This window comes from Xiphophorus couchianus, chromosome 16 (assembly GCF_001444195.1).
Source record: "Xiphophorus couchianus chromosome 16, X_couchianus-1.0, whole genome shotgun sequence".
Taxonomy (NCBI): domain Eukaryota; kingdom Metazoa; phylum Chordata; class Actinopteri; order Cyprinodontiformes; family Poeciliidae; genus Xiphophorus; species Xiphophorus couchianus.
In genome coordinates, this window is record NC_040243.1 from 893,903 (window position 1) to 907,822 (window position 13,920).

General features: G+C 42.4%; 1 protein-coding gene across 2 annotated transcripts; it reads right to left on the reverse strand.

The window, feature by feature from the left end:
- Positions 1 to 1,047: 1,047 nt before the first annotated feature.
- Positions 1,048 to 13,777, reverse strand: LOC114159860 (transcription factor 20-like). 2 transcript variants are annotated; one of them, XR_003598674.1, is made up of 7 exons: positions 13,386 to 13,777; positions 5,439 to 7,336; positions 4,953 to 5,046; positions 4,795 to 4,844; positions 4,285 to 4,361; positions 3,080 to 3,110; positions 1,048 to 3,043 (listed from the first exon to the last, which is right to left on the reverse strand). XR_003598674.1 is itself a non-coding variant. In XM_028042091.1 (6 exons), exons 2-5 carry the CDS (start codon positions 7,332 to 7,334, stop codon positions 4,320 to 4,322), a joined length of 2,082 nt encoding a protein of 693 aa, XP_027897892.1. In that variant the 5' UTR covers positions 7,335 to 7,336; positions 13,386 to 13,777; the 3' UTR covers positions 1,048 to 3,110; positions 4,285 to 4,319. The 2 variants fall into 2 exon arrangements, 1 of the variants encoding a protein (XP_027897892.1); XM_028042091.1 differs by having other exon boundaries at positions 1,048 to 3,110.
- Positions 13,778 to 13,920: the final 143 nt, after the last annotated feature.

Consider the following 13,920-nt stretch of genomic DNA (forward strand, 5'->3'; position numbering starts at 1 on the left):
ACCTGCACGTTCAGCAGCAACCTGCACATTCAGCAGCAACCTGCACGTTCAGCAGCAACCTGCACATTCAGCAGCAACCTGCACGTTCAGCAGCAACCTGCAGCAACCTGCACGTTCAGCAGCAACCTGCACGTTCAGCAGCAACCTGCACATTCAGCAGCAACCTGCACGTTCAGCAGCAACCTGCAGCAACCTGCACGTTCAGCAGCAACATCCCGCTCAACCCGCGTCGAGGCCTCCAAACGTGGGTCGCTCTGTCCCGTACGCCACCGCTGCACGCCCCACATCAGGCAGTTTCATCAGATTATTGATCAAGTTAAATTAAAATAAGGTCAATTTTTATTATGATTAAAGTGTTTTAAGGATAATTTTGTTTAGAGACTAATAATAAATATTTATTTGTAGTTTCAGTTTATTTCATTTTTTAGTGCTGTTTTGATTTTGGATATTTAAAATATTTTTCAGTTCCAGTGTTAAGTGTTCATCACTAAATTAAAGTTTGAACTTACATTATTATGGCATTACAACATATTAATTGAAAATGTCAAAACATTATTATTATTATTGCTATAATAATATTATTAATGTTTTTTCTGTCTTATTTTGTTTTGCATCAACCAATCACAGCCAGGATTAGACATGTTGATTTATTTCAGAAATGATAAAGAAATAAAAACTTCCAGGACAAATTCTAGTTTTAACATTTTCCTGACTGGTTGTCCGGTTTCTGGCTGACATTTGGTCCAGACCTCCCACCACCAGGTGGCGCTAACGCTCCACTAATCTGACCAAATGAAGCCAACTCTGGTCCAGACCTGGTCTGGGTTCGGTTGAACTGAACTCTGGTTCGATTTGAACGGCAAGCGGACCGGAGGCCGCTCCAAAAGCAGGAAGTGGACTACAGCGCAGGGCATTCTGGGTAAATACAAAGAAATTAAACATGCTAGCGCTAGCAAGACAAACAGACCGAAACAAACGTTACAGAAAGTGAAAATAATCATCATTCATACATCTTAACATTTTATGACAAAGAAACTGATTCTCTTATTTATTTTCATTAAATAACGTTCATCTTTATTCTCAGATAACGGAAAGTGCCGACATGAATCCAACTAAAGACGTTTATGTTAAACATCGATTTATTTAAACCAGTCTAACCTGAAACAGCCATGGATCAACTCTGGGTCCAACAGACGGTCCAGTCAAATCACAGCAGCTGCTTTCAGCTTCCAGCTGCTTTCACTTTGATTTTCTGCCGTTTGCAGAGTGTGAGGCGGGAGACGAAGGGTCCAAAAAACAACAGGACGTTAATTACTGGCCTGCTGCTGCTTAGCAACAACAGCTACTGGTTTCCAGGGAGGCAGTTCAGATATTTTAGTAACCCTAAAAACTGTCATCAACTCTTAAATATCAAAATAAACACTTAGGAAGTTGAATGTTTCAGAATGTGAAGGTAGATTATAATCAAGTTTTAACTTTTTAAGAGGTAAAAATGATCAGTCTGGATTTAAATGGATTGTCTGGGTTTTATCTGAACTGGGGTTCTATAGAATAGTGATCAACAGTCAGTATCTTACTCCCTGGCAGTGGAGCCTCATGAGGCAAAGCTGCATCAGTAGAACCTCTGTCCAATTTCCAATGTAACAAACACAAACTGTTCATTTCCAACCCTGCAAAATGAATCTAAATTATTATGAAAACATATAATCAGTGACTAAAATTGTTCTGTTTAGTAAAAAAAAAGGGAGTTAAAATCATGAAGACAATCGAAATGCACCAACCGGAACGACTTCACCTTTAAATCAAGAACTTTTTCTGTTTAAACAGATTCTATAAAATCCCTTCATCTGGTTTGAATTGACTCCCGTTCGTACGGAGGCCCCTGAGGGACATGAAGGACTTTTGTTTTCTTTTGATCTACTTTGTAGAGTCACAAATGTCAATTTAACATTTCAAATATCTACATATAAAGAGCCTCAGTGTTTGTTATTGTCAACTCTGTGGTGCAAAAAACTGAAACTCAGTTTATTGTTTATGTTTTATGTCTGATTGTGCAGGTTGAGACGGAAACGGCCCTTTAATAAAGAGACAACACAAAAAGACAATCAAAACTGACTTCAGTAATGCGTGAAAATAAATAGTCTAACAGTAAATTGTATTTTTTTCTTCATTCTTACGGAAAGTTTGATGGAAAGTCGACGTTTGTTTTGTATTTTGCACAAAAGTTTGTGGTTCATTTCTATCCTACAGAAAAAAATATAAAACTTCAGATATCTCACAACGAGATGCAAACATACAAGGAAAAACCTTAAGAAAACCTCGAAGCAGGAAGTACGATGGTAAGAAAGACTTTCAGTCTTAATTTATGCCACATGAACTGATCAGGACAAAAGAAACACAATCCTCCATGTCCCAACGGGATCCGCAAGTTCACACAACAACCAACCAATAAACACGTTTAGATCCATCCAATAAAATAAAAATAAAAATCATCATTAAGAATGAAAGCCAAAAGGCCTGAAGTTATATTCCAGGTTTAGACATTAACTATGTAGTTTTACAGTTCAACTGTAGCGTAGTGCAGCTTTATGTCAGATTTAAAAGAACAGATTTAAATAACTGATAGAAAACTGTAATAAAGTGCATTGTAGCAAATATGAGCTGTGCATGCATCAAGGAGGAAACAAACACGACAAAAAACAACTGGAAGGATTAAAAAAGTCGTACAAAAACTTGTAGAAAAGTGGCCTGTTATCCAAGAGATCAATAAAACTCTGATATAATACCTATGTTCAAATAATAAACTTGTTTTTAGCAGCTAGTTGAAGTGAGGATGTCCAAACGCTGCCGGTTCATCCCCGAGAGAAACGGAGAGCAAAAAGGAACCGAACAAAACAACTGAACGAAGGTCAAAATGTCCAGAAATAAATAAAGTGGACCCTGATTCAGTCATAACAGGCGAAGCGGGTTCGCCTGGCCCGAAACGCCGCCGCCACTCCGGTTCCTCAGAACGCTTTTGAGGTGAAGCCGCCGTCATGGCCGCTGTCATGGCCGCCATCATGGCCACTGTCATGGCCGCCGCCGTGCCCTGAGGAGATCAGTGGAGCATTCTGGGACAGGAGACACAATAACAGGCGAGTCAGAGGAGCGCCAGGATGATTAACAACATCTTGTGTATGAACTAGGCCATTACAGTAATGGATGGAAAACCTGTTAGACGTTTTATTTACAGTAAAACAGCAGACAACGCCGTTACTTCTTAAAGAACAAAACTCAGAAAACGTTTCAAAGTCAGAGCTAGATCAGAGGACTTAAAAAAGTAAAATAAAAAATAAAACATGGAAATTTTACTAAAAATCTAAAGCAGGAAGCAGAAACATCAGAAGGTCTCAGACTGAACCGGTGGTCATTTCCAAAAACAAAACAAAGTTTGGTCACCTGGTTCACTTCCTTCAGGATGTTCTCATGTTTCATTGGATTGTTGGAGAATAAAATCATTTTTTGCCATAACACGGTCTTATACAAAAGTTTAAATTGCAGCACACAACACAAAGGACAACATCTTAACAGTTAGAATTTAAAGAGCAAAGAAAATCCTGTCCTAAGGAGAGGTCAAAGTGCAAATATGTGGTCAAATTCCATATATGGTCATTGAAGTTAACAGGAACTTTATACTGGAGAAGCAAAATCCTACAGAACATTTAAAAATGTTTTTTTTTTCCAAGAATAAACTAAAAAGGCTAATATTACAGTTTAGCATCACATGTTTCCATCTTGCAGGTTTACTTTCTAGAGACGAAACAGGAAGTTCAGTCAGAAGAAGCCTAACTAATGGGATTGGTTGAAATTCAGGTGAGTTGCAGTGATTGGTCAGAAAATAACAGGTGACTGAATATTACTGAAGATAACTTCATGAACCCTGAACTGGACTCTTCAGATGTCATTTGTTGTGATGAACGACGTGAGTTGATTTGGTCTCCATGACGACCAGCGTGTCAGAACCACAGAAGTTAGGATTACATTACAGATTACATAAAACCTGACCTCCATGTCAGGAAGGAGAAGAACCTGCAGTTCTTCAGGTTTTCTCAGCAGAACATCGTCTCAGTTCTGAGCAATGAGCTGATGCTGCCCCCTTGTGTTAACATGAGGAACTGCAGGGGCATCATGAGCATCATGAACTTTAAGAAGCTGAACCGTCAGCAGCCTGATTTTGAGGAAAACTAAATAAAGAAACTTCTGTGTGTTATCAGTGGAACAGATAAAAACAGAAAGAGGACAAACCTCCAAACCTCCATGGCCGCCGCACGTCTTCACTGTCATCTCTTGTCTTGTCTGGCTGCAGGTGGGAACGTTTTATTCTGGTTGGTTTCAAAAAAGAAGAGAAATATCAGAAATTAACTTTATGACATTTTTCAAAGCAGAACCAGATGAAAGTCATCAGTTCATTTACTGTATTCACTAAAAGCCGTGTGCTCAGTCAGTTACTGGCACTTTTTACACAACAGAGGAATTTCCTCTGCCAGCACCGACCTGTATGAAGCAGAACCTTTAAATGGACCCGGTTACAGGCGGTTCTAAGAACCGGACCAGCTGCAGTCAGTACAATGCTAACACACATAAATAACCTTCATATTAACAAATACAAATTAAAGTCAAAGACAAAATACATTAAAGTGACCATCAGGATCAGACTTCATCATTCAAACTGGATGGATGGATGGACGGATGGATGTTGGATGGACAGATGGATGGACGGACGGACGGACGGATGTTGGCTGTACGGATGCTCACCTTGTGCTCTGGACATCTCATGGAGAAGTTTTCTTCGTTGAGGACGGCGCCTGAGAGAGAATCAAGATGGAGGAAAGCTGAGCAGAACTGTTCACCACAACCAATCAATAAAGGTTTGATTCAATAATCAATAAATCAAACCTTTAAACACGGTTTACCTGACTGAATGGCACATGGGTAGTGATAATTCCTCAGGCAGCCCTTCTGGAAACATCCCATAATGGCACCAGGCTGATGACAGGTGGAGCAGATCTACAACCAATCAGATCAAAGATGCAACATAAAACCTGAACAAGCTGCAGGAATCCAGAGACGTTTAGATGGATCCTCAGAGTAATGATGGAAAACAAAGAGTGAGGAAAATATAAGTTAATCATAATCAATCACTTCCCCACAATATTCACCAATAATGTCTCAATGACATCACTTCCTGTTCCTGTGCAGCCCCAGTTTCTTACCACCATATTGGTTCCACTTCCACACCGACCCGTTTCCCTGACTGTCAGTCTGCAGAATTTCCCTCCATCACTGGGAGGTTTCTGCTGCTCCACCAGCAGTTTCAGCCTCACAGCAGCACTGCTGCTCTGTGTGGAGTCCATCCAAAGCTAAAGCTACAACCGATAACCAAACAGGAAGTCACTCACCGTTTCCTGTGCGATCTGGGCGGCCTCCTCCAGGCCGTACAGCTTTCCCCGGACTAGAAAGACGCCGGCAGACCAGATACCGCAGTCCTCGTGTATCCAGCACTCGCTTAGATAAAGAGGCACCTTAGTGGGAGAGACTTTCTCACTTCTGAGCAAAGTTTTATCAGTGCAGTCGTCCTCAGAGGAGTTCTGTAAATGGCCGTTGGAGAGTTTCTGCAGGTCGTCACTCTGATCAGTTCTGCGCGTCTGACAGTCTAGAGAAGCGCCGGCGGGGCAGTAGGGGCCGTGGAGGTCGCCGAGGCCCATGGTGTTGGCCGTCCATCCACACAGGCAGCAGAGCAGCTGGTCCGGACCGCCGCCGTCTGAGCTGGACCGACCCAGCTGGAAGCAGGACGTGCAGGGGACAAACCCAGACACAGATTTGGAGACGGTCTTCCATCCTTTGCTGCTGGGAATCGTCCCTTCGTCGTCCTGGTAGTTGACCACCCTGCACAGCTGCTGCTCCATGTGGACAAACGGGCAGAAGCTGGCAGGTTTTCTGTCCTTTTTATCCTTAGATTTTGCATATTTGAGCAGAATTTCAGGTTCTCTGGGAGAAAACAGCGCAGAAGGTCCGGTCTGTGGACGCCTTTTCCTTTTTCGCCTCGCAACCCGTTTTTTCCCAGCTGGGGTCTGACTGTCAGAAACCGTCTGTTGCTCCGCTGGGGGGATGCTGCAGATCGGCTTCTGCTTTGCTTTTTGAACGTTTTTAATTTTAGGAAGACTGAGAGTCTTTTTTCGTTTGTAATTTATTAGTTTTGTGAATTGAGCTTCCTTCGGAGGAGACTTCCTGTCAGTTTGGGCGTTCCCGTTGGATTCCTCTGAATGGCTGCTCGCTTTCTGTGGAAGGTTCGGCTGCGAGACGGATTCTTCGGAGCTGGAAAACTTCAGAGCGTACTCGATCAAGTCCTCAGAGTCACTGCTTTCGTTATAAATACCCACTGCGTCGTTTTTGACGCGTCTTCTCAAGCTGTGCCGTGACACGGAGCAGGTTAACCGAGGCATTTCTGACTCAGATTTTCTGACTCTGGAACTGCGCCGCACCTCTCTAGAAGACGCCTTTTCCCCCTCTCTCTTTATTTTAGGCGGACTTTTCTTGTAGCATTGCCTTTCCTTCTTATGGTTCGTGACAGAAACTTCAATGACGTCGCTGTCGTCACTTGAAGCATCCGCGACAGATTCACCAGGGTGTCCGTAAACGGTGTTGAGGTCTGAAAGGAGGACTACGGGTCTGGCATGGTGCACTGGAATGTCTACCGAGCTGTCCGACGAGTCCTCCGAGTACGAGCTGTCGGCACTCGGTGAGCTCATGGGCTGAGGTAGGAGATAGCAACCTCTTCCTTCATCCCACGAGGACATGGCAGGGGAAACGGGCTCCACGATGTGCCTCACGCTGTCCTGGATGAAAGAGCCACACAACAGAGGCTCCTTCGCGGAAGAAACCAGGAAGATAACGTCAGAGCCGCTGTCACTCTCTTCTGCGCCGCTGCTTTCGGGAACCGGATCCCCGCTTTGGTCGGTTCCGTAGTAACCACCGTGCCACAGGTTACCATGCGTTCTGCTGTGAAAAAGATCCAGACCCGGAGCCACAGTTGAGCTTATGTAGCTGCCCAGAGACTCTGGCCCCTGCTCCATGTCTCTGCAGCGGACAGGGACCCCCTGCTGGGAGAGCGGACTGTAGGAGGACGAGGATCTGTATGCTGAGGTACCGTCTGTGCTGCAGTTCGCCGGCCGTCTGTGGTACCACTCAGGCTTTTTAGCTAGGTCTGAGGCTTCGGTGCGGCTGCGAGTCAGCGGAGTGTAGCTCTTCGATAGGTCCATGGCCATGAGAGGTGGGTCCTGAGAAGACACGTCCATCACTGCAAAACAAGAGGACACCATTAAAAGGGTCAACAGTTGGTTTTACTGGATGCTCTATTTAGTGACACCGTAAATGGATATGAAGGATGAGGACAGAGTGAAAATACTGGAAAACATTTCTACATCGGTCTCGTCTTTCCAAATGAAATTCTTCCACAAGTTCTGCAGTTCACTCAGATGCAACAAGTTGTGTTGCCATATTGATTTTAGGGAGATTTCTCCTTCAATGTGTCTAATGCGCCAAACCACACAAACTAAGTTCAGAATCTTATCTATGGCCATGAGATCACAGCCGAAAAACAAAATCCTGGATACAAGCGGCCAAAGTGCTCATCCTCCGTTGGGTGGCTGGACTCCGCCTTAGAGAAAGGATGAAGGCCCCCACACACCCAAGCGTACGTCACGCCGCGAAGTGAGGCAGACTCAATGTGGACGTACAGGAACCAGCTGGTGTTCACATCACACCGTTTGTCTGCGACACCAACCTGATAATATTGAGAGTTGGATCAGTCAGTCTCAAGGAGGCTCCCCAACCAGACAGCCCTTTGTGCCGCGCCGCCTGGTTATGACGTTCCTTCAGGTCTCTTACACCCAGCAGCTAACTGCTCAACTTTCTCCATGTTGGGTCCTGTCTGGCTGATCTTTGACCTCTGCAGCTCTTGTGCCGAATGCCTCTTCCTGTGCTGCCATGATCAATGCTTCAGTCTGTCTTTCCGTCCAGCCCTCTCGTTGCCATAAGCCACATCGTAGGCGGAGTATTTCTCTCCCAGGAAGGTTTCTCCTGGTCATTCTCTGGCACATTAAGTTGTTGCTGCTTTTACTGAGTAGCTCATCATGTGGGCCCATCTTCCCAATTTAAAGATTTCTGCTGTTTTATTCGGTAAGGTGGTTCTAATGGTCACTGGATCTGCACCTCCATTCTTCCTCTTAGCATGCACAAGGTGCTAGACGATGGTGAAACCTTCAATGCATTGCACGCAACTTCCTTGTCATGATATCACTTTTTTTAAATTTCAACAGAAGCAATATTGCATGTTTTTTCTTCCACTCAACTTTCTCCTAACAACCAGCTTCTTTAGCAACAACCTCTTGTGACTGCGCCTGTCACAATAGCAAATTTTTCTGGACAATTAACTGTCTCAGAAGTTATTTCAATCAACGATAATATTGTTATTTTGAGATCATTTCCAAGTACCGTATTTTTCTCTACTTTTTGAACCAGGCGGCTTGTAGCCCGGTGCGGCTTTTCTGTGGATTTTTCTTTAACCGCCAGGGGGCTCTTCAGCAGGAAGTGAATCATTGGAAGTCAAAATTGGAAATCAAAGAAGAAAGCGCTGATTTTCATCCAGAACAAGCTTATGCTAGCAGAAGCACTTTCTTTAAACTCATATGATGCAGCTTCTAAGTTGAGGGTTATGATCGGCGGCCCAGGAGGGAAATGGAGCCGCTGCAGTAAAACTCAGCGACTTTTATTATACAGTTTTTGGTAGAAAGAGAAAAACAGTAAATTATGCAAATGGCAATTATTGAGTTCGTTTTAATTGATCATGTGATTAATTATTCTATTGCTTATTGCAACAGGCCTAATCGTGACTTGCCTTTCTTGTGGATGACTGTTAATGACTGGACAGCTGTTAAATCTTCCTCTTCCACATCATAATATTTTTGTATTTAAAAAAATGTAATTACAATATTACTCTAATTTTCTGAGAAACTTCCTTTCCGGGTTTTTGTTATAGTAAAATCGACATATGAATTATTTCTCCTCATATAATCACATATACCGTTACATGAATGTAGTGGTAAAGAAATATACATATTTCTACACAAATAGTTTCAAGGTAGAAAGTTCCGGTTGGGTAAAGTGGGCGTGGTGTATAAGAAGCCGCTGCGTGACGGGAATCACGTGGGACCGCGGAGGAAGATGGCAGCACGCTAAGAGAGCTCCGGAAACCGACAATTTTCTTTCACATTTATCTGGAATATACACCTCAATTTACCCGGATATAAATACTTCTGTCAAGCTAAATCCTACAGTCTTTCTAAAAAGTCAGATATTAATAATTTACCGACGAAATGTCAAGCAACAACAGAGCTAACTTTTTCAAAGGTGCAGCAACGAGAAGCAAGCTAGCAGCAGGACCTGAAAGCACTTCCGCTAACCCGCTAACAGAATCAAGCTGCACTGAAGGGAAACATACTGACTCCAACTTCATGGAAGAAATACGAAAATGAGCGCAACACTACAAACTGTTGCAGCAGATGTTGTCTCGATTAAAGAAACAACTAAAGAGCTTAAAGACTCCGTGGAAAATATCCCAATTAGGCTGGGCGAGGTTGAACAGCGGATGTCCGACATTGAGGACACAAGAGCTCAAATGGAGAAACGTGGAGGTTTGTGACAAGAAACTGGCGACTCTGTGGGAACGAGTCGAAGACTTGGAGAACCGCAGTCGGAGGAACAATGTAAGAATGGTGGGACTGAAAGAAGAAAGAGGAAACATGCGTCAATATGTGAAAAGGATTATTGCTCAAGGGTTCGGCCTCACGGGCAGCGAGTTAGTAGTGGAGCGGGCCCACCGTTCACTGGCGCCCACCGTTCACTGGCGCCCACCGTTCTCTGGCGCCAAACCAGATGTTAATAAATCACCCCGAACCATCCTGATACGGTTCTGACGCTCATCGGGCCGGGACAAGGTGCTACAGATGGCCAAAGAAAAACGTGGGCTGGAGTGGGAAGGCTGCAAATGATCTTTCTTTGAGGACCTGCTGAAGGAGCTAGTGGAGAAAAGGAGAGCTTTCAACACCGTAAAGAAATGTCTCCGGGAAATGGAGGTGAAACACCGGCTGCTGTTCCCAGCAACGATCATCTTCACCTGGAAGGGAGAAAGGAAAACTTTCCGGGACAATTCAGAGGCTGGAAGGTTCCTGCAACAAGCTAAGTGAAAGGCAAAGTTATTATCTGAGGTGTATATTTATCAAAAATAGTTTGTAAAATTTAAGTCGGTTGTGTGTTTCGGGGTTCGGATGGCTGTGTTGCCCAAGGACAAATTTCAAGGCGTCTCACGGACCACATTTAAATAGAGGGGCTAAGAAAAGGACTGGAAGCGGCAGCATGTTCTGTGTTGCTTTTCTTTTCTTTTTTCTGCACCAGGTCAGTGTATTTTAGTTTGTGCATGTTGTTAGTATTAGTTATTATGCTGTTGTGTATGTACCTCGTTAAGTGGCAGATCAAATCAGCAAAGTGTATCAAATAGCAAAAGATGTCTAAGGGATATATTAACATAATTTTATGGAATATTAATGGATGTGGGCACCCAATTAAAAGACAAAAAGTTTTGACTTACCTAAAATCCAAGGGTGCTGATATTGCATTCATCCAAGAATCACATATAATTGGGGATGAAGAAGCTGCTAAGTTCAAAAGAGGCTGGGTGGGTCAAGTGTACCACAGCTCATTTTCAAGCAAACCAAACCGTGTAATGATCCTTGTTAATAAAAACATAAGTTTTGTTAAGCTTAAGCAACATAATGATAAGGAAGGGCGCTTCATATGTGTTGAAGCCTTGCTGAACGGAACTAGGACTGTCCTCTGCAACATTTATGCTCCTAATCAGGAAGAACCCGACTTCTTTCATGACGTTAATAGCATAAACACCGAGGGCCAGATTATTCTGGGGGGCGATTTCAACCAGGTGATGGATGGATTTATTGATAAAAGCACGCCAAGGGGGAAACCAGCACCCAAGGACTGGGCTGCAATCCAAATGCTGGCACAGGACTGGAATCTGGTTGATATATGGAGACTGGTAAACCCAGGAGAGAGAGAATATACTTTTTACTCTCACAGTCATAAAATATATTCTATATTTTATATAAATATATTCTATATTGACTTTTTCTTAATATCTAATAAGCTAGTGGAGTCCGTAATGGGCTGTGAAATAGGAACAATTATCATAAGTGACCATGGTATGGTGGAGTTACATATAGACTTCAATGTGGAAAAAGAAAGGAGAGGACGTTGGAGACTTAATACTATGCTACTTCACAATGAGGCATTTAGTAACTCTATTCTGGAGGATCTTCATTTTTTTCTCCAAGTAAATATTGGTTCCACGGATAATATAGCCTCTGTGTGGGAAGCGTCCAAAGCATCGATACGGGGAAAATTCATTGCATATGCATCAAAAATTAAAAAAGAAAATAATGGGAAAGAAAAAACATTGGAAAAAGAAATTTGTTTGTTAGAGAAAAAATAGCACAGAATTACTCAAATCATCTATATCAAACACTTTGTAATCTTAAATATCAGTTACATGATTTATATAATAAAAAAGCTGAATATGCCTTATTTAGACTTAAAATTAAATATTATGAAGGTGGAGAAAAAAGTGGGAAATTATTAGCGAGACAACTTAAACTCTAATAACATTCCTCTAATTAAAAAAGATGGTAAAACATTCACTGCAGTCACAGAAATAAATGGGATTTTTGAAGAATTTTATAAAAACTTTTACACATCCACTAACAAACCTGACACGGAGGAAATGAATGTTTTTTTCTCATCACTGAAGCTGGCCACCATCTCCAACAAGAAAAGAGAACAATTGGATTCTCCTATCACTTTAGAAGAAATCAAAGCTACGATCTTGTCTATGAAACCTGGGAAATCGCCGGGCCTGGATGGCTTTCCAGTTGAATATTATAAGAAATATATTGACACCATTGCCCCATTACTGCATGATGTATATGGAGAAGCCTTTGAGTCAGGCTCTCTACCTGGTACTCTCAATGGCTCTGATATCACTTATTCCTAAAAAGGACAGAGATGTTTCAGATCCATCTAACTCCAGAGCCATTAGCCTCATAGGAGCAGATTGCAAAATATTAACAAAAACACTAGAAAAAGTACTTCCAGATATTATAAATGAAGATCAGGTAGGCTTTATTAAGAACAGGTCTGCAGTCGATAATATGGGAAGACTTGCTCATCTAATACATTTGAATCACCCTAACACAATCTCTGTTGCATCATTCTCTTTAGATGCTGAAAAAGCCTTCGACCGCGTGGAATGGGACTTTCTCAAAACAACACTTTTGAAATTTGGATTTGGATCTGTGTTCTGCAAATGGGTAGAAATGTTATATTCCAAACCAAAAGCAGCAGTTATGACGAATGGTCAATTATCCACATTTTTTCATCTTTCCAGAGGGACAAGACAAGGCTGTGCCTTATCCCCATTGCTTTTCACGCTGGTTGTAGAACCATTGGCAGTAGCGATAAGAGTCAATCCAAGAATCAAAGGAATTTATGCAGGAGGAAAAGAGCACAAGTTGCTTATGTATGCAGATGACATCTTAGCTGTTATAGCAGATCCAACCGTCTCTGTTCCAGCTCTACTACAGTGTGTTGAATTATATTCAAAATTTTCAGGATACAAGATCAACTGGAACAAATCCGAGTGTATGCCCATATCACAAGCATGTCACTCAAATGAAATTACACAACTTTAAATGGTTCCCTTGGGTATGAAATATCTGGGTGTACGACTCCATCCGAATCTAGAGGAAATAATGCTACTGAATATGGAACCGCTTCTTCAGAAAATAAAAACTAATCTTAATAAATGGGCAAAATTGAAGCTTTCTTTATGGGGAAAGGTGAGTGTAATAAAAATGGTGATAGCCCCATTGTTTAATTATGTGTCCATGATGGTGCCTGTTGACATCCCATCACAGGTATACAAACAATACGAGACTTATGGAAAGGACTTCCTTTGGGACAAAAAGAAAGATTTAGTAAATAAAACCATTTACAATTTAGCTTAAATTTTATCTACTCAATTTAAATACTTAATGTTTGTATGGTTTTACGTTTATTTTTTATTTTCTAAATTTTTTATTTTAAATAAAGACTACATGTTTTCAGGTTAATGATGTTTAAAAAGTCAGCAATGTTTTTAACAGGGAGGCCTGGTTAGTAGCTTTCCCGGTACCAGCTGCGTAAAAACGGTCAGTTACGGTTAGTGACGTCGGTCAGCTCACCCTTCAGGCGGCGGCGGTTTGGACGGACCGACCCGGTCCGAACACGGCGGGTTCCCGATGACACCTTCCCTGGAAGCAGGTCGAGTAGCGGGGTTAGCCAACACGCCTCTCCGGGCCCATCATCACCATCATCTGGACTGGATGTAAACAAAAGCGGCGGCCGCCCCAGTTCATGCTAGCCAGGCGGCCGGGAGGACGCTACCACGCCAGGCGGCTCCCGAACCGAGCCGAACCCGCTTTCATTCTCACCGAACTGGTTCCAGCAGCTACTATCGCCTCTGATTGCAGTTGGGATTTTCAAGTTGTCATCATGGACACCATATTCCAACAGAGTCAATCAGCGGTTTTATGTCCGACACACCGGAAGAGACGCGCGCTCCTTCAAAATAAAATCTTTGAGGGAACGGATTATATTTTATACATTATATTTATTATTTGCTAATATTTATTTAAAAATTATTCAATAGCGATTAATTTAACAAAGAACTTATTTTTTGCTACATTTGACTACCGCAGTGGTTTTAAGATCAGAATA

What these genes read in the sequence shown, in the direction of transcription:
- LOC114159860 (XM_028042091.1), bottom strand. Translation starts at nt 7,334, where the DNA reads ATGGACGTGTCTTCTCAGGACCCACCTCTCATGGCCATGGACCTATCG. An exon ending in CCCAGATCGCACAGGAAACG is followed by an intron (nt 5,047 to 5,438) that starts GTGAGTGACTTC and finishes GATTGGTTGTAG; the next exon opens with ATCTGCTCCACCTGTCATCA. An exon ending in TGAGATGTCCAGAGCACAAG is followed by an intron (nt 4,362 to 4,794) that starts GTGAGCATCCGT and finishes GAAACCAACCAG; the next exon opens with AATAAAACGTTCCCACCTGC.